Source organism: Physeter macrocephalus, chromosome 19, assembly GCF_002837175.3.
Source record: "Physeter macrocephalus isolate SW-GA chromosome 19, ASM283717v5, whole genome shotgun sequence".
NCBI lineage: Eukaryota > Metazoa > Chordata > Mammalia > Artiodactyla > Physeteridae > Physeter > Physeter macrocephalus.
The window spans coordinates 70,202,086-70,226,696 of record NC_041232.1 but is presented as its reverse complement, the minus strand read 5'-3'; the positions used below and the strand labels follow the sequence as shown (position 1 = coordinate 70,226,696).

Genomic DNA, 24,611 nt, shown 5'->3' with positions numbered 1-24,611 from the left:
GAGGCCCACGTACCGCAAAAAAAAAAAAAAAAAAAAAAAAAAAAAAAAACTCTCAACAAATTGGGTATAGAAGGAATGTACTCCAACATAACAAAGGCCATATACAACAAGCCCACAGATAACATCATATTCAACAGTAAAAAGCTAACAGCCTTTTCTCTAAGATCAAGAACAAGACAAAGATAGCTACTCTTGACATTTCTAATCAACATAATACTGGAAGTCTTAGCCAGAGCAATTGGGCAAAAAAATAAACAAACAAAGCATCCAAATTGAAAAGGAAGAAGTAAAATTGTCTCTGTTGTAGGTAACATGATCTTATATGTAGAAAATCCTAAAGACTCCACCAAAAGACTGTTAGAACTAATGAACAAATTCAGAAAAGTTGCAGGATACAAAATAAACATACAAAAATCAGTTGTTTCTGTAACAACAAGATATCTGACAGAGAAATTAAGAAAGCAATCCCAATTAGAATAGCACCAAAAAGAATAAATTACTTAGAAATAACTTTAACCAAGGAGGTGAAACACCTGTATTCTGAAAATTATAAGATACTAATGAAAGAAATGGAAGAAATAAATAACTGGAAAGATATCCCACGTTCTTGGGTTGGAAGAATTAATGTTATTAAAAGGTCCATACTACCCAAAGCAATCTACAGAGTGAATGCAATCCTATCAAAATTCCATTGGTGTTTTTCAGAAATGGAAAAAAAAACGTGATAAAATTTGTGTGGAACCATAAAAGACACCAAATAGCCAAAGCAATTTTGAGAAAGAACAAAGTTGGAGGCTTCACACAATAAGTATTAATATAACTGGAAGAAAAATTAAAATATGGTATATTGTTATATTTATACCTTTTATCTATATCTCACCATATCCCATAAAAATTTATGTCATAGTTATTAACTAATAAACATTTCACACATAATCAGTACAAAGATATATAAGATAATCTGTTCAACATATTCAAATAACCATCCACCATCAAAGACCACAGTTCAAAAGTGACAGTTATCAAGTTATCAGTGGCAAGGTGTGATGTTTAGAATAAAATGATGTGATGTGTCAGTTCTTAAGAGTAAACACTAACATCAATGTTCCAATCTGGAACTTTGAGGCTATTAGTTCTATAGTCAGCCAACAATCAGCACTCCTTTTTCTTCCCCCTTTAGCTTTTTTTCCTTTCTACTACCTGAGATGCTACAATTACATTCATTAACTAAATCCTTACTATGTACAAGCACTGTGATAACTGCTTAATACACATTCCTTCACAGAATCCTTACCACAGCCTTGTGTAGTTGATCCTATTTGAAACATGGCATGACTTAGGCACCAAATGGTTAAAAATTGCCAAAAGTCACACAGCTAGACACTACAGTAGCCAAGATTGAAGCCAACTTCACCCACCTGCAACATCTGAGCTCTTACCATAATGTTTCACTTCTTTCATTAATGCCATGTATTATACTATTCTTTGCAATTATAGTTTTATTCTCTGCAATTACAGCTTTATAGGTAGTCGAAGCATTAAAACACTATACTGTAGACAATACCTGCATTAACAGGTTCCCTCCTTTACTCTTATCACCATCTGTCTAGGTACTCACTAAACTACTCCTTCTGCAATATCTCTCAGATATTTTATTGCCACCATGTTAGGCCAGGCTGCCCTTTTCCACAGGTAAAAGGAGACCAAGATATGGATGGCAAAAGTTCTAGCTACAGTTTTGAATCCTTTCCTAACAGAAGAAGGGAAGACACCGTGACCTCAAGAGAAGGTATTTTGTGCCCTCCCCACTCTGTATGTTACATGACTTCTTATTGGTCCTTCATAGGCATAAATGACTGCTATAAAGTACATTAAGAAGGCCCTCCATATGAATCAAAAGACAATAACCAAGCCACTTTTTATTCAGCCTTCTTTTCCCCTGGATAAAGAGTCGAATTCTCTTAATATCTTTCAAAGGATGTATTTCTCTCCTAGTCAGTCTCCTCTCCCCCTTTTATCCCTCTTACTTGAATTTAAATAAACATAACATTCTAGTGAAATCCATGCAAAAAATTCAGTAAAAGAATGGTTTCTAAGATCTTACAAGTAAGTCTTATTGCTTGTAGTAATTCCAATAAAATGTGGTGGGATTTTGTTCTCCTCATCACTACACTGCTCATTCATATTTAGTTTGCTATCAATCCTGAAGGCATATCACGTTCTACAACACTCATTTCCAGTCACTTTCCAAACTGTATCCCTAGCCTTGACATGTCATCCAAGTGTGTGGATCATTTCTTCAGTTCTAGCAATTCCATGCCTAGGTGAATACCTAAGAGCAACGAAAACATATGTCCACACAAAAACTCACACACAAATGTTCAAAGCAGCATTATTCACTATGGTCAAAAGTAAAAACAGGGCTTCCCTGGTGGCGCAGTGGTTGAGAGTCCGCCTGCCAATGCAGGGGACGCGGGTTCGTGCCCCGGTCCGGGAAGATCCCACGTGCCGCGGAGCGGCTGGGCCCGTGAGCCATGGCCGCTGAGCCTGCGCGTCCGGAGCCTGTGCTCCGCAACGGGAGAGGCCACAACAGTGAGAGGCCCGCGTACCGCAAAAAAAAAAAAAAAAAAGTAAAAACAACCCAAATGCCCATCAACTGATCAACAGACAAATAAAATGCAGTATACCTATACAATGGAATATCATTTGGCCGTTAAAAGAAATGAAATATTGATACACGCTACAACATGGATTAACCTTGAAAATATTATGCTAAGTGAAAAAAGCCAGTCACAAAAGATCACATACTAAATGATTCTATTCACATAAAATGTCCAGAACAGGCAGATCTATAGAGATAGGAAATAGATTTGTGGTTGCCCAGGGGACATGGGGGTATATCGGGAGTAACTGCTACAAAGTACAAGGTTTGCTTCCCAGGTGATGAAAATATTCTAAAATTGACTGTGGTAATGGCACAACTCTGTGAACAGAGTAAAAAGTCATTAAATTGTACACTTTAAAGAGTATATTGTATGGCATGTAAATTTTATCTCAATAAGGCTGTTAAAAAAATGTTTAGTTAAAAAATCAACTTTCTTGCTTCTACATTCCATGCCAGCTACCACCCCATTTTCTCTGTTCCCCCTTACAGAAAAATTCCTGGGGAGAGTTGTCAGAGATTGGAGGTTAAAATATGGAAAAAGAGAGTCTGTCCACAGAGAGCCAGCACCCAGAAGCAGAGCACGCTGAGCATTCCACACCAGTAAAGGATGGCAAAAAATACACAGCGTGGGGCTTCCCTGGTGGCGCAGTGGTTGCGCGTCCGCCTGCCGTTGCAGGGGAACCGGGTTCGCGCCCCGGTCTGGGAGGATCCCACGTGCCGCGGAGCGGCTGGGCCCGTGAGCCATGGCCGCTGAGCCTGCGCGTCCGGAGCCTGTGCTGTGCCCCGCAACGGGAGAGGCCACAACAGTGAGAGGCCCGCATACCACAAAAAAAAAAAAAAAAAAAAAATACACAGCGACTTTTAAAATAAATCTGACAAAATTTACAAACAGTTTTACAAAAAGTTTTGCTCTCTTCAAGACACTGACCTTAGAAGGTATAAATGCTCAAAATTGTTTTTTAATATCTTTTTTGGAAACCTTCAATATGGTTAGAAATTTTCTGAAAAATGTTAAATGTAACATATTAAGCCAGGCAGGATCGCTATTATAATTGAAAATCAAGCCAAAAGCCAGCAGAAGTCAACTCTGATGAATAATGTAAAAAATCATTCTGAATACCAATTTTAGTCAAAATATATCTCACAGAAGATATATTATGAGGTCAAATTATTCTGGAACTGTGTTATTTTTTGTTAAGTAGTTTCTTATATGTGAAAAGTACAATAGGCACTTCAAACACTCACTTCCAAGTCTACTGAAAGATCCCAGAGACAGATTTGCCCATCATGGCATCCAGTCACGATCGTGGCCCCATCATCTGTTAAAAGTACTGCTGAGATGCAGTGGGTTGGTGCTTTGCGACCCCAAAGAACGATGGGTAGAACAAGGCTGTTTCCTGCCATTGTGCTTTCAAACCTGGAAATGTTATAAGAATAATGTCAAACGTTATAATATTTCCTTCTAAAACATATTACACATTTTTTTCTTATGAAGCCAACTTGAACTTCCTAAGTGCCAAAAATTCCTCTAAACATTATATATAAATAAAACAGACACATACATAAAAGTATATAAAATCTAATTAAAATCTCAATTAATCCTCACAACAAATCACACAGTAAGTACTATTAGCACTCCTCTTTCACATGTAAAGACAGTGAGTCATAAAGAGTTGCAAAGTGAAAATGGAAGAAATGGAGCCCCAGTCAAGACCCAGGCAGCCTGACTTAGAACCCGGGGTCTTACTCACTCTGCTATGCTACCAAGGCAAGTGAGGTCTCCAAATCTTGTTAAGTCTCCAAACCAATAATAGTTAGCAATGTCCAAGAAAAACTGAGAGTTTTCGACAGTGTCCTAAACATTAAAAAGAATATTGCCCACTGAGAAATTCATTCACCATATTTAGTACAAACCTACTATGTCTCAAAGTCACGAATGTCTTTTATTCTAAACTCTGAAACCTGAGGGATAAAGAACTTTAAACTCATTTCTGCATAGTAAAAATTTAGTTCTGGTAAAGGTGTTTAAATTTGAGATGAATAATCAATTAAGCAGTGTATATTAGAGTACCCTGTTTGTAGCACAAATATAAGGAATTATTCCTTCATATGACAAAATTAAGATCTAGTTAGTGAAACAACTAGATTTATGTGTTATAAACTGTGTGATTAAAGACTTAAATACTAGTTCAGAGAAGTTCAAGAGACGTGAAAACTGGCATAATCAGAGAGGGCTCCATATAAGACAGAGACTCTGCCAGACCTTTTGAGACACTAGGAGTCACTAATAGGCTTGGTTTCTACGTGGCAACAAAAGATATGTGTATAATCTAGACTCTTTAGAACGCTAAGATTGTCCTAAGAAATTTTCATTTTCAGAGACACTTAAAGGAATAAGCACTTTCTATGAAAGAAACTAGTTTAATATCCATGGTCCTACTGCTGGTTGCTTTTAGCAAAAGTCTTTTCTTTAATCCACTACTTACACTCTTTAAACAAATAAATAAAACTAAAACTAAAATCCCTTTCCCCAGAAAGAAAATTAGGCAAGTAAAAAATTATGAATGATGTTTACCAAAAGCAGTCTATGTATATTACATCTTTTATTTTTTGTTAGAATTCATGGCTTTCATCAATTTGTTTTCCCCAAAACGTCATCTGTTTGCTACAAGTAAAAGTTGTTTGCTACCACTTGGGAAAAATTCCAAGTTCCCTTCCTATTTATAAAACCATTTATGTATCATGTTCAGCAGTTCATAGACTACTATGACACTAACAATTCTTTCCATATTCCTATTTAATATTAGAAAATGAAACAAAGCACTGAGCCAACTTTAACAAATTTGGTACAGCATGTTACTGGCTGAATAACATATCCAACAGTGACTTTCTCAAAAAGAGAATCTGGAAGGAGTTCATTTTTCCATGGTGACAACATTCATTTTTAAGTTATATCACCGAAGATTTCTCTCAATTAAATAAGTTCACAGCATCTAACACAATATGGTGAGATCTGGAAAGAACATTTCTCTCGATATTTGAGCACTTGTATTCGATGCATGTGCCTAGCTTGAAGAGAATGCAAATACACAGATTCAGCCCTAAGGAATATGTGTGTGACAGGGAGATGGGTCTGTTCTGATGCAACAGGAAAGAACATTCTGGTATTCAAGTGACAAGGAGCTCAAGGAAACCTGGAAGAAGAATACATTTCATAGCTCTTAAAACAAGTGAAAATAATCGCCCATAACATGATAAAGGTATTGGAAAACACAAGAAAACACATCCATCTCTAACTCAGCTTCTCCAGAAACTAAAACAAATCTTCACATTCTAACGAAAATCAGGAACTGACAGTCAATCAGAATCTGAGAAGAATTCTCATTAAGGGCAATTAAGAATCTTCATAAGGGAATACATTGTATTAGTTTCCTAAAAACTGCCCTGACCACAAACTGAGTGGTTTAAAAAACAGAATTTGTTGTCTCATAGCTCTTGAGCTAGAAGTCTGAAAGTAGGTGGTGTCACAGTTCCTTTTGAGGGTTGTGAAGGGAAAGATCTGATCCATGCCTCTCTCCTTGGCTGGTAGAAGGTCAACTTCATGCTCACATGGTGTTCTCCTATGTACAGGTCTCTCCCTTTTTTTATAAGGACACAGTCATGTTGGTTTAGGGCCCACCCTGATGACCTCATTTAACTTGATTACCTTTATAAAGACCTCCAAATAAGGGCACATTCTCAGGTACTAGAGGTTAAGACTTCAACATATGAATTTTAGGGGAACACAATTCAACTCATAGCAGGGACGTGTCCTTTTAAAGAACACAGCCTAAAATTAATTATCCAAAAAGCAATTCTCCCTTAGGAAATAATGTTACAGAACTTCACTATATCTTTTCCAGGGGATCATACTACATCAGCTTATCTGCTACTACAATTGCTTATCTGAGGAATTAGGTAAGAAGTTCTGTCCAACCAAGGTGGGGGGGAGGGGGGGATCGAATTCAAAATTCACTGCTCTATATCCAAGGACATTAGGGATTCATTGGGATAAAAAAAAAAAAAATCACGTTTTTCTGGAAAAGGCCCAAATCAAAAGTGACTGGATAAATGATTAATGCCATATAGTATTAACTGTAATAGAAACTCTGAAGAAAATTCTTACTAACTCTCCAAAATATTGTGTACAATATACTCATATTTTGTAACAAATACATTAAGGGGAAATACCACCTTTCAAATTTTAGAGTTATAAATAAATATGTTGTACTACTAGATGCTCCTAAAAACAGAAGAATCCTAAGAACATTCAATTTTCATCTATGTCTGTATCAAATCTGACTTAAAATTATATTTAGACATTGGCTATTAAATAAAACTTTTTTACTGAAAAAGCTTTAGAGTCAAATAACAGCAGTTCTAGATTCCACCCCTCATTTTGCCACCAACCATGCAGGCTTTGAGCATATCATCTCATTTCTGAGGCTTAGTTTTCTCATCAAGATGTAGTTATAAAATTAATTTTGAATCATTTTGAAGTCAAAGAAATCAAATCATAAAGAGCAGGGGTCTGAGAGATAAAAAATCAAGTCATCTCTTTTGGTTACCTTAATTTCATGTATTTTTCTATTTCACCTAATTGCACCTATTTCTCGGTTCTATACAGAAATAAAACCATACTTCAGTTAAAAACAACAACAAAAATAATAGTTGAAAGAACACTGAACTTACAGTCAGAAGAACTATATTCAAATCCTGACTCTTCTATGCAATCTTGAAAAAGTTACCCCTCTAGGTCTCAGCTTCCCCATCTGTAAAAGATGGACAATAATACCCTCCTTTCAGAAAGCTGTCATAAAGGTTAAGACATATCATATATGTAATGCAACTAGTAAAATATCCATCACATGGCAGATGATCAGCAACTATTAATTTTTTAAAAACACAGATTTTAGATATGGGAACATATGTATATGTATAACTGATTCACTTTGTTGTAAAGGAGAAACTAACACACTATTGTAAAACAGTTATACTCCAATAAAGATGTTAAAAAAAAAAAAAAGCACAGATTTTGCTTCTAGAAAGCACAGGCTATTTCCAGTAGCACATATAGATACAAAAAAAAAGCACAGATTTTGCTATTCTTCACATTCTGCTTCCACATCTACTGATTTCTTTCAGCACTGTCGCTTAACACATTTAATAAAGTTGTACTTTTCAAGAGGTTACTATCTTTCACTGACTTTATGACACAATATAAAAGTACTACTACTGTATATGCCTGTCAAACAATTCTATCTGCAAATATGACAATTCAATTCTGCATGACTTTATTAGAAATAATACTACAAACTCCAATCCCAATACTAAGACAGCTTTCAAATTAAATTCTGATCTCATTTCCCAAGTTTCCATTCTGTGTCTATACCATGGAATTACAACCGTAGATAAAACAGACACATTGACCTACACAATGGGGCTTACACACATGCAAACAACTACCACAAAGTGTGATACAGGAGAAATCTCAAGACCTAATGGAGACACAAAAGATGGATATCCTAACCTATACTTCAATGGGTCCAGGAAGGGTTCTTGGAAGAAATGATGAGTGAGAATGAGTAGTAATTACCCAAGGAAGAGGCTCAAGGAATCACATATCCTAAGTCCCCAAGGTAAGAGATCTCAGTTCTTTCTGGACAGAGAAAATAGCAGGGCTGGCATTCAGAGCACAAAGGCGGGATGAGACAAGAAACAACAAGCCAACGTGCACCAAATCATCAGAACCTGGTAACCCACCTCAAGGAGTTTGGAGTTCAACCTGATAGCAATGGAAAACAAGTCAACTGCTTTAAATCTGATTAGCTTTTCAGAAAGATCCCTCTAGCTACAATAAAAAGGGAGGGAGAAAACTCTGGGTTTGAAGACCAGTGGGGCTACTGCAGTACTGCTGGTAAGAGAGATGGTGCCTAAATGTATCACAACTTCATTACTATTTCTGGATTTCTCTGTCTAATGGCTGTCTCCCCTACTAGTCTTTAAGCTCCCTAAGAACAAGAACCACATCGATGTATTTACCACCGTATGATGTGGAGCATAGTGTCTGCCATATGGGAAGTCTTTAATAAATATATGATGAAGGGTAGCAGTGGTGAAAATGGTAATAATAAGATGACTATGAGAGCTATTTTAGATACACAATAGATAGGACTTGGTGTTCAACACACCAAATTGATAAAAACACAACACAGATTTCGATACAGGTTTTTTACACAAAGGTACTCTAAGAACAAAAGTAAAGAGAAAACAATTTAACATACTAAACGCCCTCTACATAAAGAATAGGCACTATTATTATGATACTGATGCCCAGCGAAGTCATCAATAATTTCAGATTCTAATATGTGAGATAAATTATCATACACCTAACCAGAATTTACAAATTTAGGTTTTGAGAAGGAAGAAGATACTACAAGGTTTCACAATGGTCTTGAGCAGGACCAGAGTTTAAAGAGACTTAATGGTCCCATAACTATATATCCATCTAAGCAGAGAAGCAGCATGCTAAGACTATTTGATATAGTATGGAGTCTGGAGTAACACAGAGAAAACTGCAGACAGGAAAACCAAATGGGATGCTACTGCAATAAGCCTGGGTGCAGTGATAAGAACCTGGCTAAAATGATGAGAGTTTTGAAAGAAAAAGAAAATATAAAGCATTATATAGAACAGTAAATCATGGGGTTTGATGAAATATGTAAGGCCAGAGGCAAGAAAAAGACATGAATGACTATTACTGTTGCAACAAAAACAGAAATGAGGTTTTTCCTCTCCTGATAACCAGGAAAATAAGGGGAACAGTGAAAAGGCTAAAGAAGAAACATAAACTGGTATGAGTTAATCAACCCTAGTTTTATTTTAACTGTTACTAATCTGTAGTGTCTATAGTTAGATTTGTCCTTCACAAAACTAACCTGTCACCCCTAATCCTGTGTAATTTAGGTAATTTACACCCTGCACCTGGTATTTACTCTTTACTCTCCCTATAAACTCTTGCAGCAAATAACCCCTTGTAGCTGTTTGTATTTCAGAAAGGAGGTCATATGTAGACCGATAACCCAGAGGCTAACGGACCCAATTACCAGGTTGCCTGACTCCAGCAATGACTGTTTTGAAATAATGCAAGAAGAAGAAGAAGAATGCAAGACCTTCACCATTTTGATCCTTATCACTCACTTCGGACGTCGAACTCCCCTATAAGAATCCCTGTAATTCCCCAGGAAGTGGGGGTCACAGTTCTTGAGGCGCTAGCCTGCTGTGTCTTCCCTTTGCCTGGCAAAGAAAATAAAAAGCCTCTCTATTTCTTATCTTCCATTTTTCTGTCTCCGTATTTTTATTCGGCATTGGTGCACTGGGAACCAGATTTGGCAACATTACTTTCCAAGCAGAGTGCTAAGAGAAAGGAAGCAAGCATGGGGGGTGGGGGGAGAGAGGAAAATAAGAACATAATGAGGCAACAGAGGAACAGAGGCATAATCTGGTCTCAGAGAAATTAGAGCTCAGGAAATATGTTCACAAAATGGCACCAGAGAACTCAACAAAAAGCGTCTCACGTGAACGGCAAAAATCCAATCACCCTTTGCCTGTAGCAGTGAACTAAGTCATTGCAAAAGTTGATGAAATATGGGTCAACTTCCTGCTGTTTTGCTTTTGTTTTTGATATTTAAGCAGTTGTAAAAGAAAGCCTTTTGTAACTGACCAAAAAAAAAAAAAAATCTGGCTTCCTAATATACAAATGGAGAGAAGTATATAGCTCATTACCATCTTATAGAGATCTATTTGAGTGGATATTTATTTATTCTTTATAAACACAAGTACATAATATTTGAAATTCCAATGTATTACAAGTTTACCCTTCAATGGGGCCCTTCCTCCTTAAAGGTAATTTAAAAAACAACAAACAACCCAGGTGTCACTAAAGTGGGAACACGGACTTCTCACTGTTACCAAGAACAGACTGGCTCCAGGGTAAGAGGCAGGGAAGGTGTTGGTGACTGGACTATGAAACTGTAACATCAGCGCTAACTCCAAGCCTGGGGGAGCCAGAACGGTAAACCTATCCAGAAGCCCCTGGAGCAAACCCCACTTTAAGAGGTTTTATTCTCAGGTCCTGTAAGTGGCAATCCCTAGTGGACTTCTTTTCCCTTAATTTAAATAGGCACAGAAGAGCTTAGTTGCTCACATTTTCCAAATTCAAAGTTGATAGAAAAGAAAATTAAACCCTGTTTTGCAGTTTTATCAAAATCTGCCATAAAAGGGAAAGAAGACTACAAAGTTTTGCCTAAACATAACTACTCACTATGGGAAGGGGCCGCTGAGCCCCTCCTCCCACCCTCCACATTTAGGTCCTTCAGCAACTCTCTCAAAATTACACTGCAAACTCATCTCAGAGCTCAGAGGCACACAGAGACCTCCTGATTCCTAATGAAATAAATACCCTTCCTTATTCTATGTTGTCTGCATTTACCACAAAATTCCATTTACCAGAAAACGTCATTCTCCAGTCAATCTGGTTAATCAAGATTTTACTAAAACACATTACTCAAAGGTAAGTAGAACTGTAGTATTTATGGATGAAATGATCTGATGTCTGGGGTCTGGCATGTGGCAGATGGTGGAGGGGAAGAGGGGGTAAGAGGTATTGGAAGGGATGAAGATGAAACAGGATCATAAGTGTGATGGGTGGTTCGCATCCAGATCCACCTCGGGAATAAAGGATTTATTACCCCAGCCGCTGAGAGCACTGGGCTGTCAGCCCCCACTAACGACTGCCCCACCCAAAGGGAGACACCTTGCCCCCTTCCAGTAGGGCAGCCCACATCCAACAACTGATCAATCCAGGGATAAACAGTAAAGGCCAGGCCCCCTCATATCAATTCAGTATCTGAAGGGTCATTCCATCTTTGGAACTACCCCCAGGGTCAGCTGAGATTCCGCTGAGACTCATTACAGATCAACTTCTGCCTCTGGCCAAACCTGCTTCCTTTCCCTGAGTGCTAATCTACATCTCAGAATCTGCTCGCCAGGGAACCCAAAATGTAAAAAAAAGCGTTGAAGTTCCTTTTAGTACAAGAGTGTTCATTACATTGTTCTTACTCTTTTTATGTGCTTGAAAATTTCTCTAATTGTTAATGGGTACATGGAAAGAACTTTAGTGTCCATAAATCAGGGATTAAATAAATTATTAGAGAGTTTTTACAATGGAACACTGCAGCATGAGATATGAAATAATCTCCAAAATATATAGTGGGAGGAAAAGATGCAGTACAGTGTGTAAAATACATTCCCATTTTAGGTTCTAAAAGGGATATATATATGTAGCTACGCACTTCTGTAATACACACACAAAAACGTTTAGAATAATTCTGTAATGATACCAAATTAAAAAGAAAAAAACAGTAACGAAAACTACCTCTGAAAAGGAAGAATAAGAGAAGTAAGAGACTGGATTGAGTGGGAATCCTGATTCTCAAGATAAATCCTTTGGTCTTCAGGGGTTTTTTTCCCCCGTCCTTTGGGTATTTCACTGTATTCCAAAAGACAGTTTAATAAATTAATTAATTAAATGGCCCACGGGACTTCTCTGGCGGTCCAGCGGTTAGGACGCCGCACTTCCACTGCAAGGGGCCCAGGCTCGATCCCTGGTAGGGGAACCAAGATCCCACAAGATGTGCAGGGCCAAAATAAATAAACAAATAAAACAAAATCCATGGCCCTGATTCACCAGGTTCTTTTATTTTAAAGATGCACATACACACACAACATGGAGTTTTCAAAAAATCGTTTAACTTTAACAAGTATTTGTCTTTAGCCTATAACCTGTTCCAGACTAGCTCCTCTCTGCTGTGAGTGCCCTGTCCCAAAACCTGTGATTCACTGCTCCTGCAACCACGTTTTCACAAGATTTTCTACACACTGGTGCAGAACACTCGTCACTTTGTGTGTAGTTATTTGTTTACAAATGCATCCATTCCACTAAAATCTGTTTCCCTGGAGAGTAAAACCAAACCATGGACGTAAGCCCACCATCTTTGTTATTTAATCATTATCAAGCAAACTGCGTTCCACTGGGATTTGAGGTGACTTACCAGCACCTAGAATAGTTATAGACTTTTACTAGTGACCAATATGTACCTATTGAATGAATAAACAGAGAATAACAATAATTAGCATTTATTAAGCTTTCACTGTGTGCCAAGCAAGATATTTCTGAGGAAGGAATATCTCATCTTTTTTGCTAAATCTAATTCTTCCTGGACTCTTTGAAGGATCTTACTCCCTTAATTATCCTTTCACTGTCTACCATTTCATCTGTCTTTCAGTTAAATTAGGCTTTGTCCTTCAAACGTGTTCACATCTCATTTTTGTCCAAAACACTTTCACTTGTTAATAGCCCCTGCTTGTAAATCTAGTAATCGCTATCTCTCTCTCTCTCTCTCATTCATTCTTTCTCTCATTTTATCTCTGTTTCTCTCACTGTAATTACAATCAACATCTTGAAACCCATGGTCTTAAACACAGTGTTTCCATTTCCTTACTACAAAAGGTCTCATGTAATCTAGATTCTATCTTCAAACATACCTAATCTAAGGATGCTCAAGATTGCCCTCTACATGAAGAGGTCAACATTTCTCTAATATGATACTCCAGGAAAGCACTCTCCAATATTGCAGAGAGAAGCAAGGCCTTAGGAGACAAGTGAGGAAAGAGAGGATGCTTTGACATTAATGGACTGTTGATACCTACTCTTTCTAACCATCTTACTCAGTCCTTACATTATATTCAGTCTTACACAGCTACTAGTTTGACACGGCTGATTATCTGTTAATCCTCAACCCTCTCTCTTTGGTTTCTGGTACAGTGTACTCTCCCAGTTATCTTCTTCCTATTTTTTCAGCTTTATTCTGCCTAGCTATGCGAAGGCCTAGAAAGCCCTACGAAAAATTCAAGGAACAAGGGAGGATCTTTCATCCCTGTTTTTCACTAGATTTGGACTTTTTTTTTTTTTTTTTTTTTTGGCTGCACCTTGCAGCGGCCTGTGGAATCTCAGTTCCCCTATCAGGGATTGAACAACACAGCAGTGAAAGCCTAGAGGACTAACCACTAGACAACCATGGAACTCCCAAGGGAATTTTTTTTTTTTTTTTTTGTGGCCACATCGTGTGACATGCGGGATCCTAGTTCCCAGACCAGGGATAGAACCTGTGCCCCCTGCAATGGAAGTGCAGAGTCTTAACCACTAACTGCCAGGGAAGTCCCCCAAGGGAATATTTTTTAAATTTGATTGTTCTTTTAATAAAAGGCTTAAGATGAAATTTACTTTTCCCCTTGTGATTCTCCCCAACTTTTTATTACAAAAAATGTTGAATATACAAAAAGTTTGAAAATAGTATAAAGATCACTCAAGATCACTCCATAAATAATATTTTGTCAAATTTCCCTTGTCAATACATGTGTATATAAAGAGACTTTTTTTTGCTGAGCCATTTGAAAATAACCTACACATATCATGACAATTCACCCCTAAATACCAAGCTTAAAAATAAGAACATTTTCCTTCATAAACACAATGCCATTATCACAATCACCATTATCAATACCATAATAATTCTCTAATAGTATCTAAAATCCAGTCCATATTCAAATTACTTCGACTGTCTAAAAAAGATCTTTTATAATTTTTTTTAAACAGTAAGTAAAATATTCAAGTTTTACTCACTGCATTTGGTTGTGATGCCTCTTTACTCTTTAGTTCTAGAACAGTCCTACTTCATTTTTCATATTAACTTTCACTCTTCATATTAACTTTAAACAAAACCAATTGCTTGTAGAATGTTCCAGATTTTAGATTTGTCTGATTTTATTTACAATGTCATTTATCACATGTTCATCTATCTCCTGTTCTTCCTATAAACTGGAAGTTGGATCTAAAGGCATCATCAGGTTCAGGTGAAACATGTTTGGCAAGCATCCTTCATAGGTGATGTACACTTCACACCGCATCACCACAGGAGACGTGACATCACACTGTCCCACTATCAGTGATGCCACCTATGACCGCTTCACTAAGGCAGTGACTACCAGATACCTTCACTGTAACTATTTTTCCCCTTTAAAACCATGAATAACCTATGGAGTGATACTCTGATAAGACCATACTGTTCTGCAAAATCTCATGGGATACTGGTATCCCATGTGATTTCTAAAAGCTATAAGGAAAGATTACATATGAAAAATCTAGTATCAGATCAATGTTCATTTCTCTATATTGCCTTTCTAATGCTCAAATGCAAAAGCAAGATGTATTTCTAGCCCAGGAATACAGGCATTTTCACCAGAGAGTCAATACTGTCTTGGTCTGTTTGCTTCCTGAGCCCCAAGGCAGGCCCTCTGAGACCTGCAGACAAAAACAAACTCAAATTCTCTCTCAAGAGAACAGGCACACATGAACAAGAGCAAGCAGGCCTCCACTACCCACCTACCAATGGGGATTATGAAAAGCAGGGACTACAGACTAAATAACTAAACCTACTTGCCACCATTGCAATGAATGAAGAAAGAAATCTTTAAAGGTTTATTCAAATTCTCAAAACATCCCTACATCATTTGTCAAAAAAGTGTGTTCAAGTCAAATTCATGGTCTGATGAAGGAAGTAGTCATTAATATTATGAATTTTCTTTGTGCTTGTGCCTTTGCTATCAACTCATTGAAGACTTAGAAAAAACTGAGTCAGGTAATGAAGACTGTTTATTATCATGCAATGAGATAGCTGGATCATAAAATGCATGAAGGAATTACTGAGCTGCTTCCTCAGAACAAAGGGTGTCTGGAATTAAACAGTTGTGAGGGACACCACCTTCTGAACACCAAGCTCGTCGCTAAGTTGACAAGATAATACTCTCTTATTTGAGTGGCAAGAAATCTACTCCCAGTGAAGCTGACACTTTAGGACGGCTTTGCTAAAGGAAGTTCCAGTGTTCTGTTTCAAAAGAACATGTGGCATGTGCAGATGGCAACAGAAGACTACACTTACTTCTCATTTTGCTAAGACGGCCCTGAGCGAGCAAGAGCTGGGTTCTGAAGAACTGTAGAGCTATCTGGTCAAAAATAAATCACAGTTTTAAAAATGATTCATAGATTTTGAGGCATATGAATCACGTTTTAAATTTCTGCAGCTACTTATGCTCTATCCATCACCAACCTGCCTCAGTTTCAAGAGTTACTGATTAACCTAAAAGCAAACTATGCCCACCGAGCCCCTACATTTTAGGGTAAACAGATCCCATCTGGTAGAAGCAACTTCAACCTCATCTCCCTACCCACCTCTAATCTCACCTCCATCCCCAACCGTTCCTACTGCTCTCCCTCACACTGCCATCAAAACTCTAAACTGAGCACTGAAGCTTCTCATTGTTCGTAAATTAAAATACCCAGAAGAAAAAACAAACATGCTTTCCCAACTAGAAGATGAACTGTCACAATATGGGGATCAGTAAGCTGTGTTGAGTAAGTGTGAAGATTTGAGAGTCACACTAACTCGGGCAGACCCAGCTCCCCCATTTATTAACTGTAACCTTAAGGAGATATGTACCTCTTTCCAAATCAGAATGACCTCATTTGTAACATTATCCCCCTCCTTACATCAATGCGTAGATTATAGAAAAGTTTCCACCTGTCACACAAATGCTCTTGACAAGGTCACCAAAACGTCCCCATTGCTAAACCCAGAGTCAAGTCATAATCCGCATCTTTCTTGACCCACCAACAGCATTTGGCATAGTTCTTACTTCCTCTCCCCTGAAACACTTTTTCACTTGGCCCCCAAGTCTTCACACTTTCCTGCTACCTTTAGTAGCAGGCTAAAGTCCATGGCTTTAGTCTCTATTTTTCCTCATTTTCTGACCTTTAAATATTGGCATACCCAGAGCTTAGTCCTTGGGCTTCTCTCCTCTGGCAATACTCCCTCCCTCCCTCCCTCAGTGATCTCACCAGGCCTCACAGCTTTAAACACCAGCTATACATTAACAATTTCCCAGTTTCTAGCTGGTGGCTCTCTTCTGATTCCACATATGCAGCTTCCTACTCAACATTTCCATCTGGATAGCTAATAAGCTTCTCAAACTTGACATGTTCAAAAGTGAGTCTCCGGTCTTCTTCCCCAAATCTGCCCCTCCCACCGTCTTCCCCATCTCAAGTAATGGCAAGTCCATCTTTAGAGCTCCTTCAACCACTTTGGGTCTCTGCTAAAATGTCATCTTCTCAGTGAGGCCTTTCCTGACCAGCATAAATTGCAAAATCCACCACTCCAATGGTATTTTATTATACTTCTCCAGAGCACTTACAGTCATTTAATATACCAAGTGTTCTATTTATTTATTTCTTCTCTGAATCTGCCACTATAACATAAGCTCCAAGAAGGTGAGGATTTATGTTTGTTTTGTTCTATACTGTATTCCCAGTGCCTAGAATTTCTGCCACATATGAGGTACCCAAATATTTACTGAATAAATGAACAAAGTAATGAATGAGGTTCATTTGCTTGGCTTTAAAAATGTTGTACCCATCAATAAATTAAAATACACCTGGATTTTACATGCTTCGGATTTCAGAGTTTCCTTTCAATGAATTTTCCTATAATAATGCCAACAATTAATACAAGTCTCCTTAATCAAATCCCTGTTAATGTACTAATTGCTTTTCCCCAGCTGCAGGTTGCACCTGTATTCTAGCCTCTTTTACTCTGTGACACGTACACAACAAGACATGTCTTAGGACCTACGCAGCAAATCACCTAACACGGTTTACTTTAACTAATCACTACCACACTCACCAAGGCCTGTTAGTGAATCACCTGTCTCAAACTAAGTAAACTGATATTGCATTAGAGTGAACTTTTCATTCCCATTAATGGTGGTTTCTTACTGTTTGTTTGTATTTGAAATGTTTAGAAAAAAGAAGAGCCCTTAAGGAAGACAGCCAAATAAAAAACTTGAATGTGAGAACAGAAGGTAACTGGCACATTCTATCAATCTGTTATCATTGACATATACTAACTACCAACATTCAGAGAGAAATATGTATGTGCAAAACACTAGTAAAATGTTTTCAGTGAGTCTGAAGGGTCATAAGTTACAATTGCTCACTGAATGGGAGGCAGTGGTTAAAAAGCCACACCTTTCCAGGAGTTTTCTATTCTACAAGAGCCTACAGAATAACTCTCAGTACTTCAGAAATTTTCTCCACCCTGAACTGACCAGGGCCCTAACACTTTATTGTTCCAACATTTTTTGACGACTACTAACACAAGCAACCATCAGCCCAAAAGACCTACGTTTTCATTAAACATCACCAACACATTTTGGAAAAGATGGCTAATTTTATTTAGAATATTTACTATTTTATGAATATCGTGTATATGTTACTTAATAGAAAACAAAAAAATTCCACTTGGACAGGACTTTCTGAACGCAGTCATGGTGTAGGACTTCTTCCAACAATATCTTTTGTGCTCTTATCAGCAAAGTGGCTTTAAGTATCAGACACAAATCAAGGCAAATGAATGTGCACAGAGTTCAAATTTTAAGTTAACATCACAATCATAGTATCTATAAGTAGAAAGGTAAGGTATCCTCTTATTGGTGACAGGATCTCACTGAGCCATACATAAGCTCTCAGTTGGTTTTGCCCATGATCACTGGCACGCATATATTAAGATTATGAACTCTCTGTAAAGTGCAACAATGAATGGACAAAATGGGACCAGAACCTATAAACCCCCATACTCTAATCATTGAGTTTATCCATCGCAACAAACAAAACAGTGTCACAGAGGAATGTAACAGATAAACCAGGAATAAAAGCACTACCTAGTTCCAGGCCTAACTCTACAAGTACCAAAACTATTTCAAGATTTATACTATGGATTTTGATCTCTGTCTAGTAGAACACACACACACACACACAAAGGGAGAATATCAATATATGAAAATCAATAGCATTTTCTTCTATTAGCAATAATCTACTTTAAATTAGCATCTATTCACGACATTTTTTAAAACTGCAAAAAATTTCTTCCTGCTCAGTCATAAATGGAAAGCCATTCCATGCTCTTGGATAGGGTGATCTAATATTATAAAAATGTCAACTCTCCCCAAAATAAACCTATAAATTCACTGCAGACTAAATCAAAATTCTAGTTGTGCTGTCTTTAGAAACTCTAGCTCCAAAATATATAGAAAAGAATAAAAATCCACAAATAGCTAAGCCAACTTTGAAAATGGAAAAAGAATGGAAAACTTGCCTTACCAGAAATTTAACATCATTAGCCATTTGGGAAACATAAATTAAGACCACAATGAATTATAGTGACAATTACCAAATGCTGGCGAGGATGCAAAGAAACTCAATCTCTCATACATTGCTGGTGGGAATGTAAAATGGTGCAGCCACTCTGGAAAACAGTTTGGCAATTTCTTCAAAAACTAAACGTACACTTACCATACCACCTAGCAATCATATTCCTAGCATTTATCCCAGAAAATGTGAAAAATTATATCCACAAAAAAAACTGTACAAGAATGTTCATAGGCAGCTTTGTTTGTAATAGCAAGAAACTGAAAACAGCCCCAATGTCCCAGTGAATGTTTAAACAAACTGTGGTACATATATACCATGGAATACTACCCAAATTACACAACAATTTGGATGACTCTCAAAAATTGTCTCACCCAACAATTCAGATGAATCTCAATCTCAAAAAGTCGCATGCTGTATAATTCCATTTATACAGCACACTTGTAATGATCAAAGTATAGATGGAAAATTGACTAGTGAACAGGGGTTAGAGTTAATAGAGGAAGGGAGACGGAACTGACTTGAAAGGGGTGGCACAAAGGAGGTCTTAGTGGTGATAGAGTAGTTCTGTATCTTGACTGCAGTGCTGGTTACAGGTATCTACCTACACAGGTGATAAAATGGCACAGAACTATATACAGGCATTGTACCAATGTCAATTTCTTGGTTTTGCTCTTTCACCATAGTTGTATAAAATGTAACAATTGAGGGAAATTGGGTGAAGTTATATGAAATGTAACCATCGGGGAAACCAAGACCTCTCTGTACTAGTTTTGCAACTTCTTTAATCTATAATTATTTCAAAATAAAGCTAAAACAAAATAAATAGGAAAACTTACTCATGTAGGAAAAAATAACCATACAAAGCCGCAGTACTAAAACAGCATGATATTAGAGCAAGAACAAACAAATAAGCCAAAGGAACAGAATACAGTTTTCAGAGCTTCTATGAGAGGTTAATATACAGTAAGTGTGGCACCACTTATCTGTGGGGAAAAGAGAGAATGACACTAGGAAAACTGGCACACTATACGGAAAATAAACTGGATCTCTACCTTGTGACATGTAAAAAGACACTAGGGATGTATTCAAGACCTATAAATTTAAAGGAAAACTATAGTTAGTAGTACATGAAATAGCTAACTCTGTGACACAGGATTGGGGAAAGACTTCTTAAACAAAACCCCCGAAACACAAACCATAGGCAAAAAAATTTTAATTTGATTGTATCCAGTAGAAAATTTCTGTTCAATGAAGGACATCATAAAAAAAGTTATAGACAAATGACAGAATAGAAACAGATACAATATTTAAAGGACTAGTACCTAGGAAATACAAGGAGCTTCTGAAGATCAACAAGAAAAGGCGTGAAACCTCAAAATAAAAATGGGTAAAGGAGTAAACAATTTTACAAAAGGGAAAAACCCAAAAAGATAAAATGCCCATGAAGAAAGGCTCAAACTCCTGAGTAATAGTGAAATGTAATTTAAAATGAGATTTCACTTTGTATCCATGCGTCTGGAAAAAGCAGGGGGCTGGATAACACTAAGCACTGGTGGGGTTACAAGGATACAGAAACTCTCCTGAACTGCCTGCTGGTGTGTAGACCACGGCGGCTTGCTCTGGAACACAATCTGGCAATCCTTCAATAAAGTATATGAAAACCCTATGATCCAGAAATCACATCGCTGGATATACATCTCAAAGAAAGCATCACAGAGGTCTAAAAGGTATGTTTCTCACAGTACTGCCTAAAGTGGTAGGAAAATGAACGTTACATGGGTATCTAGAACAGTCGGCATACAAAGTGTAGCAGATGGAAATTCTGAAGTCCTGTGTAGCAGTTAGAAGCAACGGACAGCAACACAAATAGACCCTTAAGCAGTAGAGAGCAGGGAGCGAAAAAACGTTAATGAGATCATGCACGATATCATCTCTATAAATTTAAAATGTGGGTGCCCAGGGGGACTTCCCTGGTGGCGCAGTGGTTGGGAGTCGGTCTGCCAGTGCAGGGGACACGGGTTCGTGCCCTGGTCCGGGAGGGTCCCACATGCCGCAGAGCCACTAGGCCCGTGCGACAGAACTGAGTCTGTGCTCCAGAGGCCGCGGGCCACAACCACTGAGGCCTGCGCACCTGGAGCCCACGCTTCACAGCCGGAAAGGCCACCGCAATGAGAAGCCCGCGCACCGCAAGGAAGAGGAGCCCCCGCTCGCCGCGGCGGAGAGAGCCCCGCGCGCAGCAACAAAGACCCAACACAGCCAAAAGTAAAATAGATAATTAATTAATTAAATTTATATGAAATGTAGGCACCCCAAACAACACACATTTAATAACACATGCCAACAGAAGGATACACATCATACATGTCGGAATGGCTGTCTAGGGGTTGGTGCGCAAGGGAAGGGAGTGGAAACTGGATATAAAAGACAATGAAATGAAAAAAAACCGGAGACACACGTTGAACAGCCCAATGATGATGACTGAATTGAAAAAATTAACTCAATCCTCTGCATTTGAGGTACAAAACAAACTTTAAGGACTCACCTAACACAGAGGACACCGCTAAGGCTAAATGTCACCCTACCTTCCGATGGCAAAGGCACAAAACCAGCTCGCTACCTTTAGAGTTTGCGATGCTAAGCCTGTCACACACATAGACCACCTCGCTTCCTCTGCCTCAAAACAGAGCTTATATCCAAATGAAAACCAAAGGAAATTGTAAGATCTCACTCAGTCCTTGAACCAGTCCGCGTTCCCGTTTCTCACCTTTGGTGAATGTCTTGGAGTTAGGGGTTACCTCCGAGGTTCAGTAACTCACTGAGTCCCACCCTAACCACTGAGCTGAGACCTGCAGAGCCCACACTCTCTTAGCTGAGCTGCCTCCGAGGTGGAGTACCCAGGGTGGACCCTGCGGCAGAGGCAGCCATGACAGCCTGCTGGAAGCTGGGGTGATGCTCTCCGCACTTTACTGAAGAGACTGTGGGTAACATTTGCCAGTTGTCACTTAGTTATTATTCTGTGTTGGAATATGAACCTTAGTGCCAGGATCTGTGCTTTTTACTGCTTCGCTATACTAAGATGACTCTGAACTTGAACCCAAGTGTAAATAACGGTTGGTATTCCCCCCTATTAAAAAAAAGAAAAAAGAAAAAAAGGCTAACTACCTCAAAATTTAAGTTCCCACGGTGATATTCAAACAAGGCAAAGCCCAGTCCCTTTGAGTTATCCAATTATCAAGATCTTTTAAAATTTAGCTACAGGTGGCAATAAGAAAAAACAAAGTGTACACTCCGGTCTTGCTGCTAAGTAGGGTTTGGAGCATTTAAAAAATAAAGATAGACACTTAAATGAATTTCTCACAATAATCTCTGAAAATTAACAAGGCATGTGTGGAATCTAAAGTATGACACAAATGAACTTATCTACAAAGCAGTTACAGACTCACAAACATAGAGAACAGACTTGTGATTGTGAAGAGGGAGGGTGGGTGGGGGAGGGATAGACCGGGAATTTGGGATTAGCAAATGCAAACTATTATACATACGTACAACTGAATCACTTTGCTGTACACCAGAAAGTAACACAACGTTATAAATCAACTGTACTTCAATAAAAAAATATTTTTTTCTGGTCGCACCGCGCGGCATGCAGGACCTTAGTTCCCCGACCAGGGATCGAACCCGCGCCCCCTCCAGTGGAAACAGGGAGTCTTAACCATTGGACCACCAGGGAAGTCCCTTAATAAAATACATTTTTTTAAAAAAGGAAATTAACAAGGCATTTACTACGTATTTATACTGTTCTGTTTGCCCGGTTTGAAATAATAAAGGCATTTCAACACATTATTTTCACTTTTAAGCTGTCCTCCACCTCCATACTGTCGCGAATTACTTATAAAGAAGTGGGTGTGTGTATATTTCAAAAAACTCAATCAATTTCTCTCACATAACAGGCAGTTCTTGACATCCTGCCCATAAAGCCCTAAACAATAAACGTCAGAAAGAGCCACAGCTTGCCTTTTTTGGCTCCTGGCAAATGCTACTGCAAAAGCAAGCTGTAGCCCTCACTGAACCCTAAAATCAGCAGCATCAACAATTCCAGTGCTGTCTGTGATGCAACTGTAGCTGCCATAGTTTCAAATTCTAGGACCCGAGAAACTGACATAGCAAGTGAATCAAAACATAAAACGCAATTTTTGAATCCAAGGCAGGGTATTGCTAACTCCAAACATACAGTTTCAGAACGCTGGGACCCACTAGTAAGGGAGAGGGCATAGCAGGAATCCTCTTAGACCAAGTCTTAGGGCAAAGGGATGAGAGAGGGCAGGTGTACTAACAGACGTCTGAGTACCTTCGGCAAGCGCAAACTAAAGAGTACCAGGAGAGGCTATGTGTACCCCAAAAGCAAGCACAGCATTTCCCAAAAGCACTGTTAAGAACCACCCACCCATTAACATTAAGCATCTCACCCCGTTTAGATTGCCACTGCGGGCAAGGCGGTCCCATCTCAAGACCAAAGCCAGTGTCACCAGTAGCAAATGTCACTCACTCGGCCAAGGAGTCCCAGAGACCCCTGGCAGGACCCACGCTCCAGGCACAGGCGCCTAGTCGTGGGCCTGAACCTGCAGGCGCCGCACAGACCAGAGCTTCCAGCAGCAGCGCTCTGACAGCTGGCACCACCCCCAGTTGCAGCGGAGCTGTGACCCTTGACCCCCGGCCTCTGACCTCCACGTTGAGGGCACATTCCGCGCTGGGGTCCCCCCCGGGGAAGCTCGAAAGCCCTTTACCTGTCACAGCTTCATCTTATGCCTCGATGTTTTCTGTCCCACCACCTGCAGGCGTCCTGGCAAAGAGGACAAGGCGAGGACGTATCCAGAGAGGAGGTGGGGTGGGCAAATCCTGGTGGGAAAACTTTGGACTGTAACCCCAGCCCAGCCTCCGTCTCTCCAGAGAGGCTGCAAGATGCCGTTGCCGCCGCCGCCACCACCGCCGCCGCTGCAGTAAATCAGCTGACACCAGCCAACTGCCGTGACTTTCCCGGCAACTGTCGCAAAAATGAGGGGGAGGGAAACTCCCCTCATTTCCCTACAAGCCTGGCCTAGGCCGGCACGAAAAGAGCGGCCTGCGTTACCATGGAGACCAAACGGAGGCGAACATGTCAGCTGTGGGCAGGGAGTGCACGGTGGCCATTTTGGTTATGGGAAGGCTGGTCTAGGCTCTCTTCTCGCCTCGTAGTCCCATGCTGGGAGGACCAAGATGGAGGGTTGGATGAAATGGCAAGTCTAGGTGTTTGTGTCCTGTGACCAGGATGTTGCAGATTTAGTCTTCTGCTCCCGAGACTCGGTCCAGACTCCTGGAAAGTGTTAGCTCTGGGACTTGGTTACTGTTTTCCTCTGACCCCGATCTTGGCTGTTGGCCCCGATGCATGGGGCCAGAGGAGGAACTCGGCTACTTGACTAGGGGAAGTCTGACCTTGTGCAACATTCCTGTACAGGGGAGAGAATGAATGTACACTCGTGTGGGCGGCAA

At 39.2% G+C, this 24,611-nt stretch overlaps 1 protein-coding gene across 8 annotated transcripts in view; it reads right to left on the bottom strand.

Annotated features, from left to right (window-relative positions):
- The window catches only part of WDR7 (WD repeat domain 7), a 375,792-nt gene extending 351,705 nt beyond the window's left edge, over positions 1-24,087 (bottom strand). For 5 of the 8 annotated variants that reach the window (XM_024132236.3, XM_028480814.2, XM_028480812.2 and 2 more), the window contains exons 1-3: positions 23,870-24,086; positions 7,397-7,476; positions 3,911-4,082 (exon numbers count right to left, since the gene is read on the bottom strand). In XM_024132236.3, the coding sequence (XP_023988004.1) occupies positions 3,911-4,069 (159 nt within the window). In that variant the 5' untranslated portion in view covers positions 4,070-4,082; positions 7,397-7,476; positions 23,870-24,086. Of the gene's footprint in view, positions 1-3,910; positions 4,083-7,396; positions 7,477-23,869 lie in introns of all 8 variants that reach the window. The other 3 variants (XM_028480810.2, XM_028480813.2, XM_028480811.2) reach the window with 2 other exon arrangements.
- Positions 24,088-24,611: the final 524 nt, after the last annotated feature.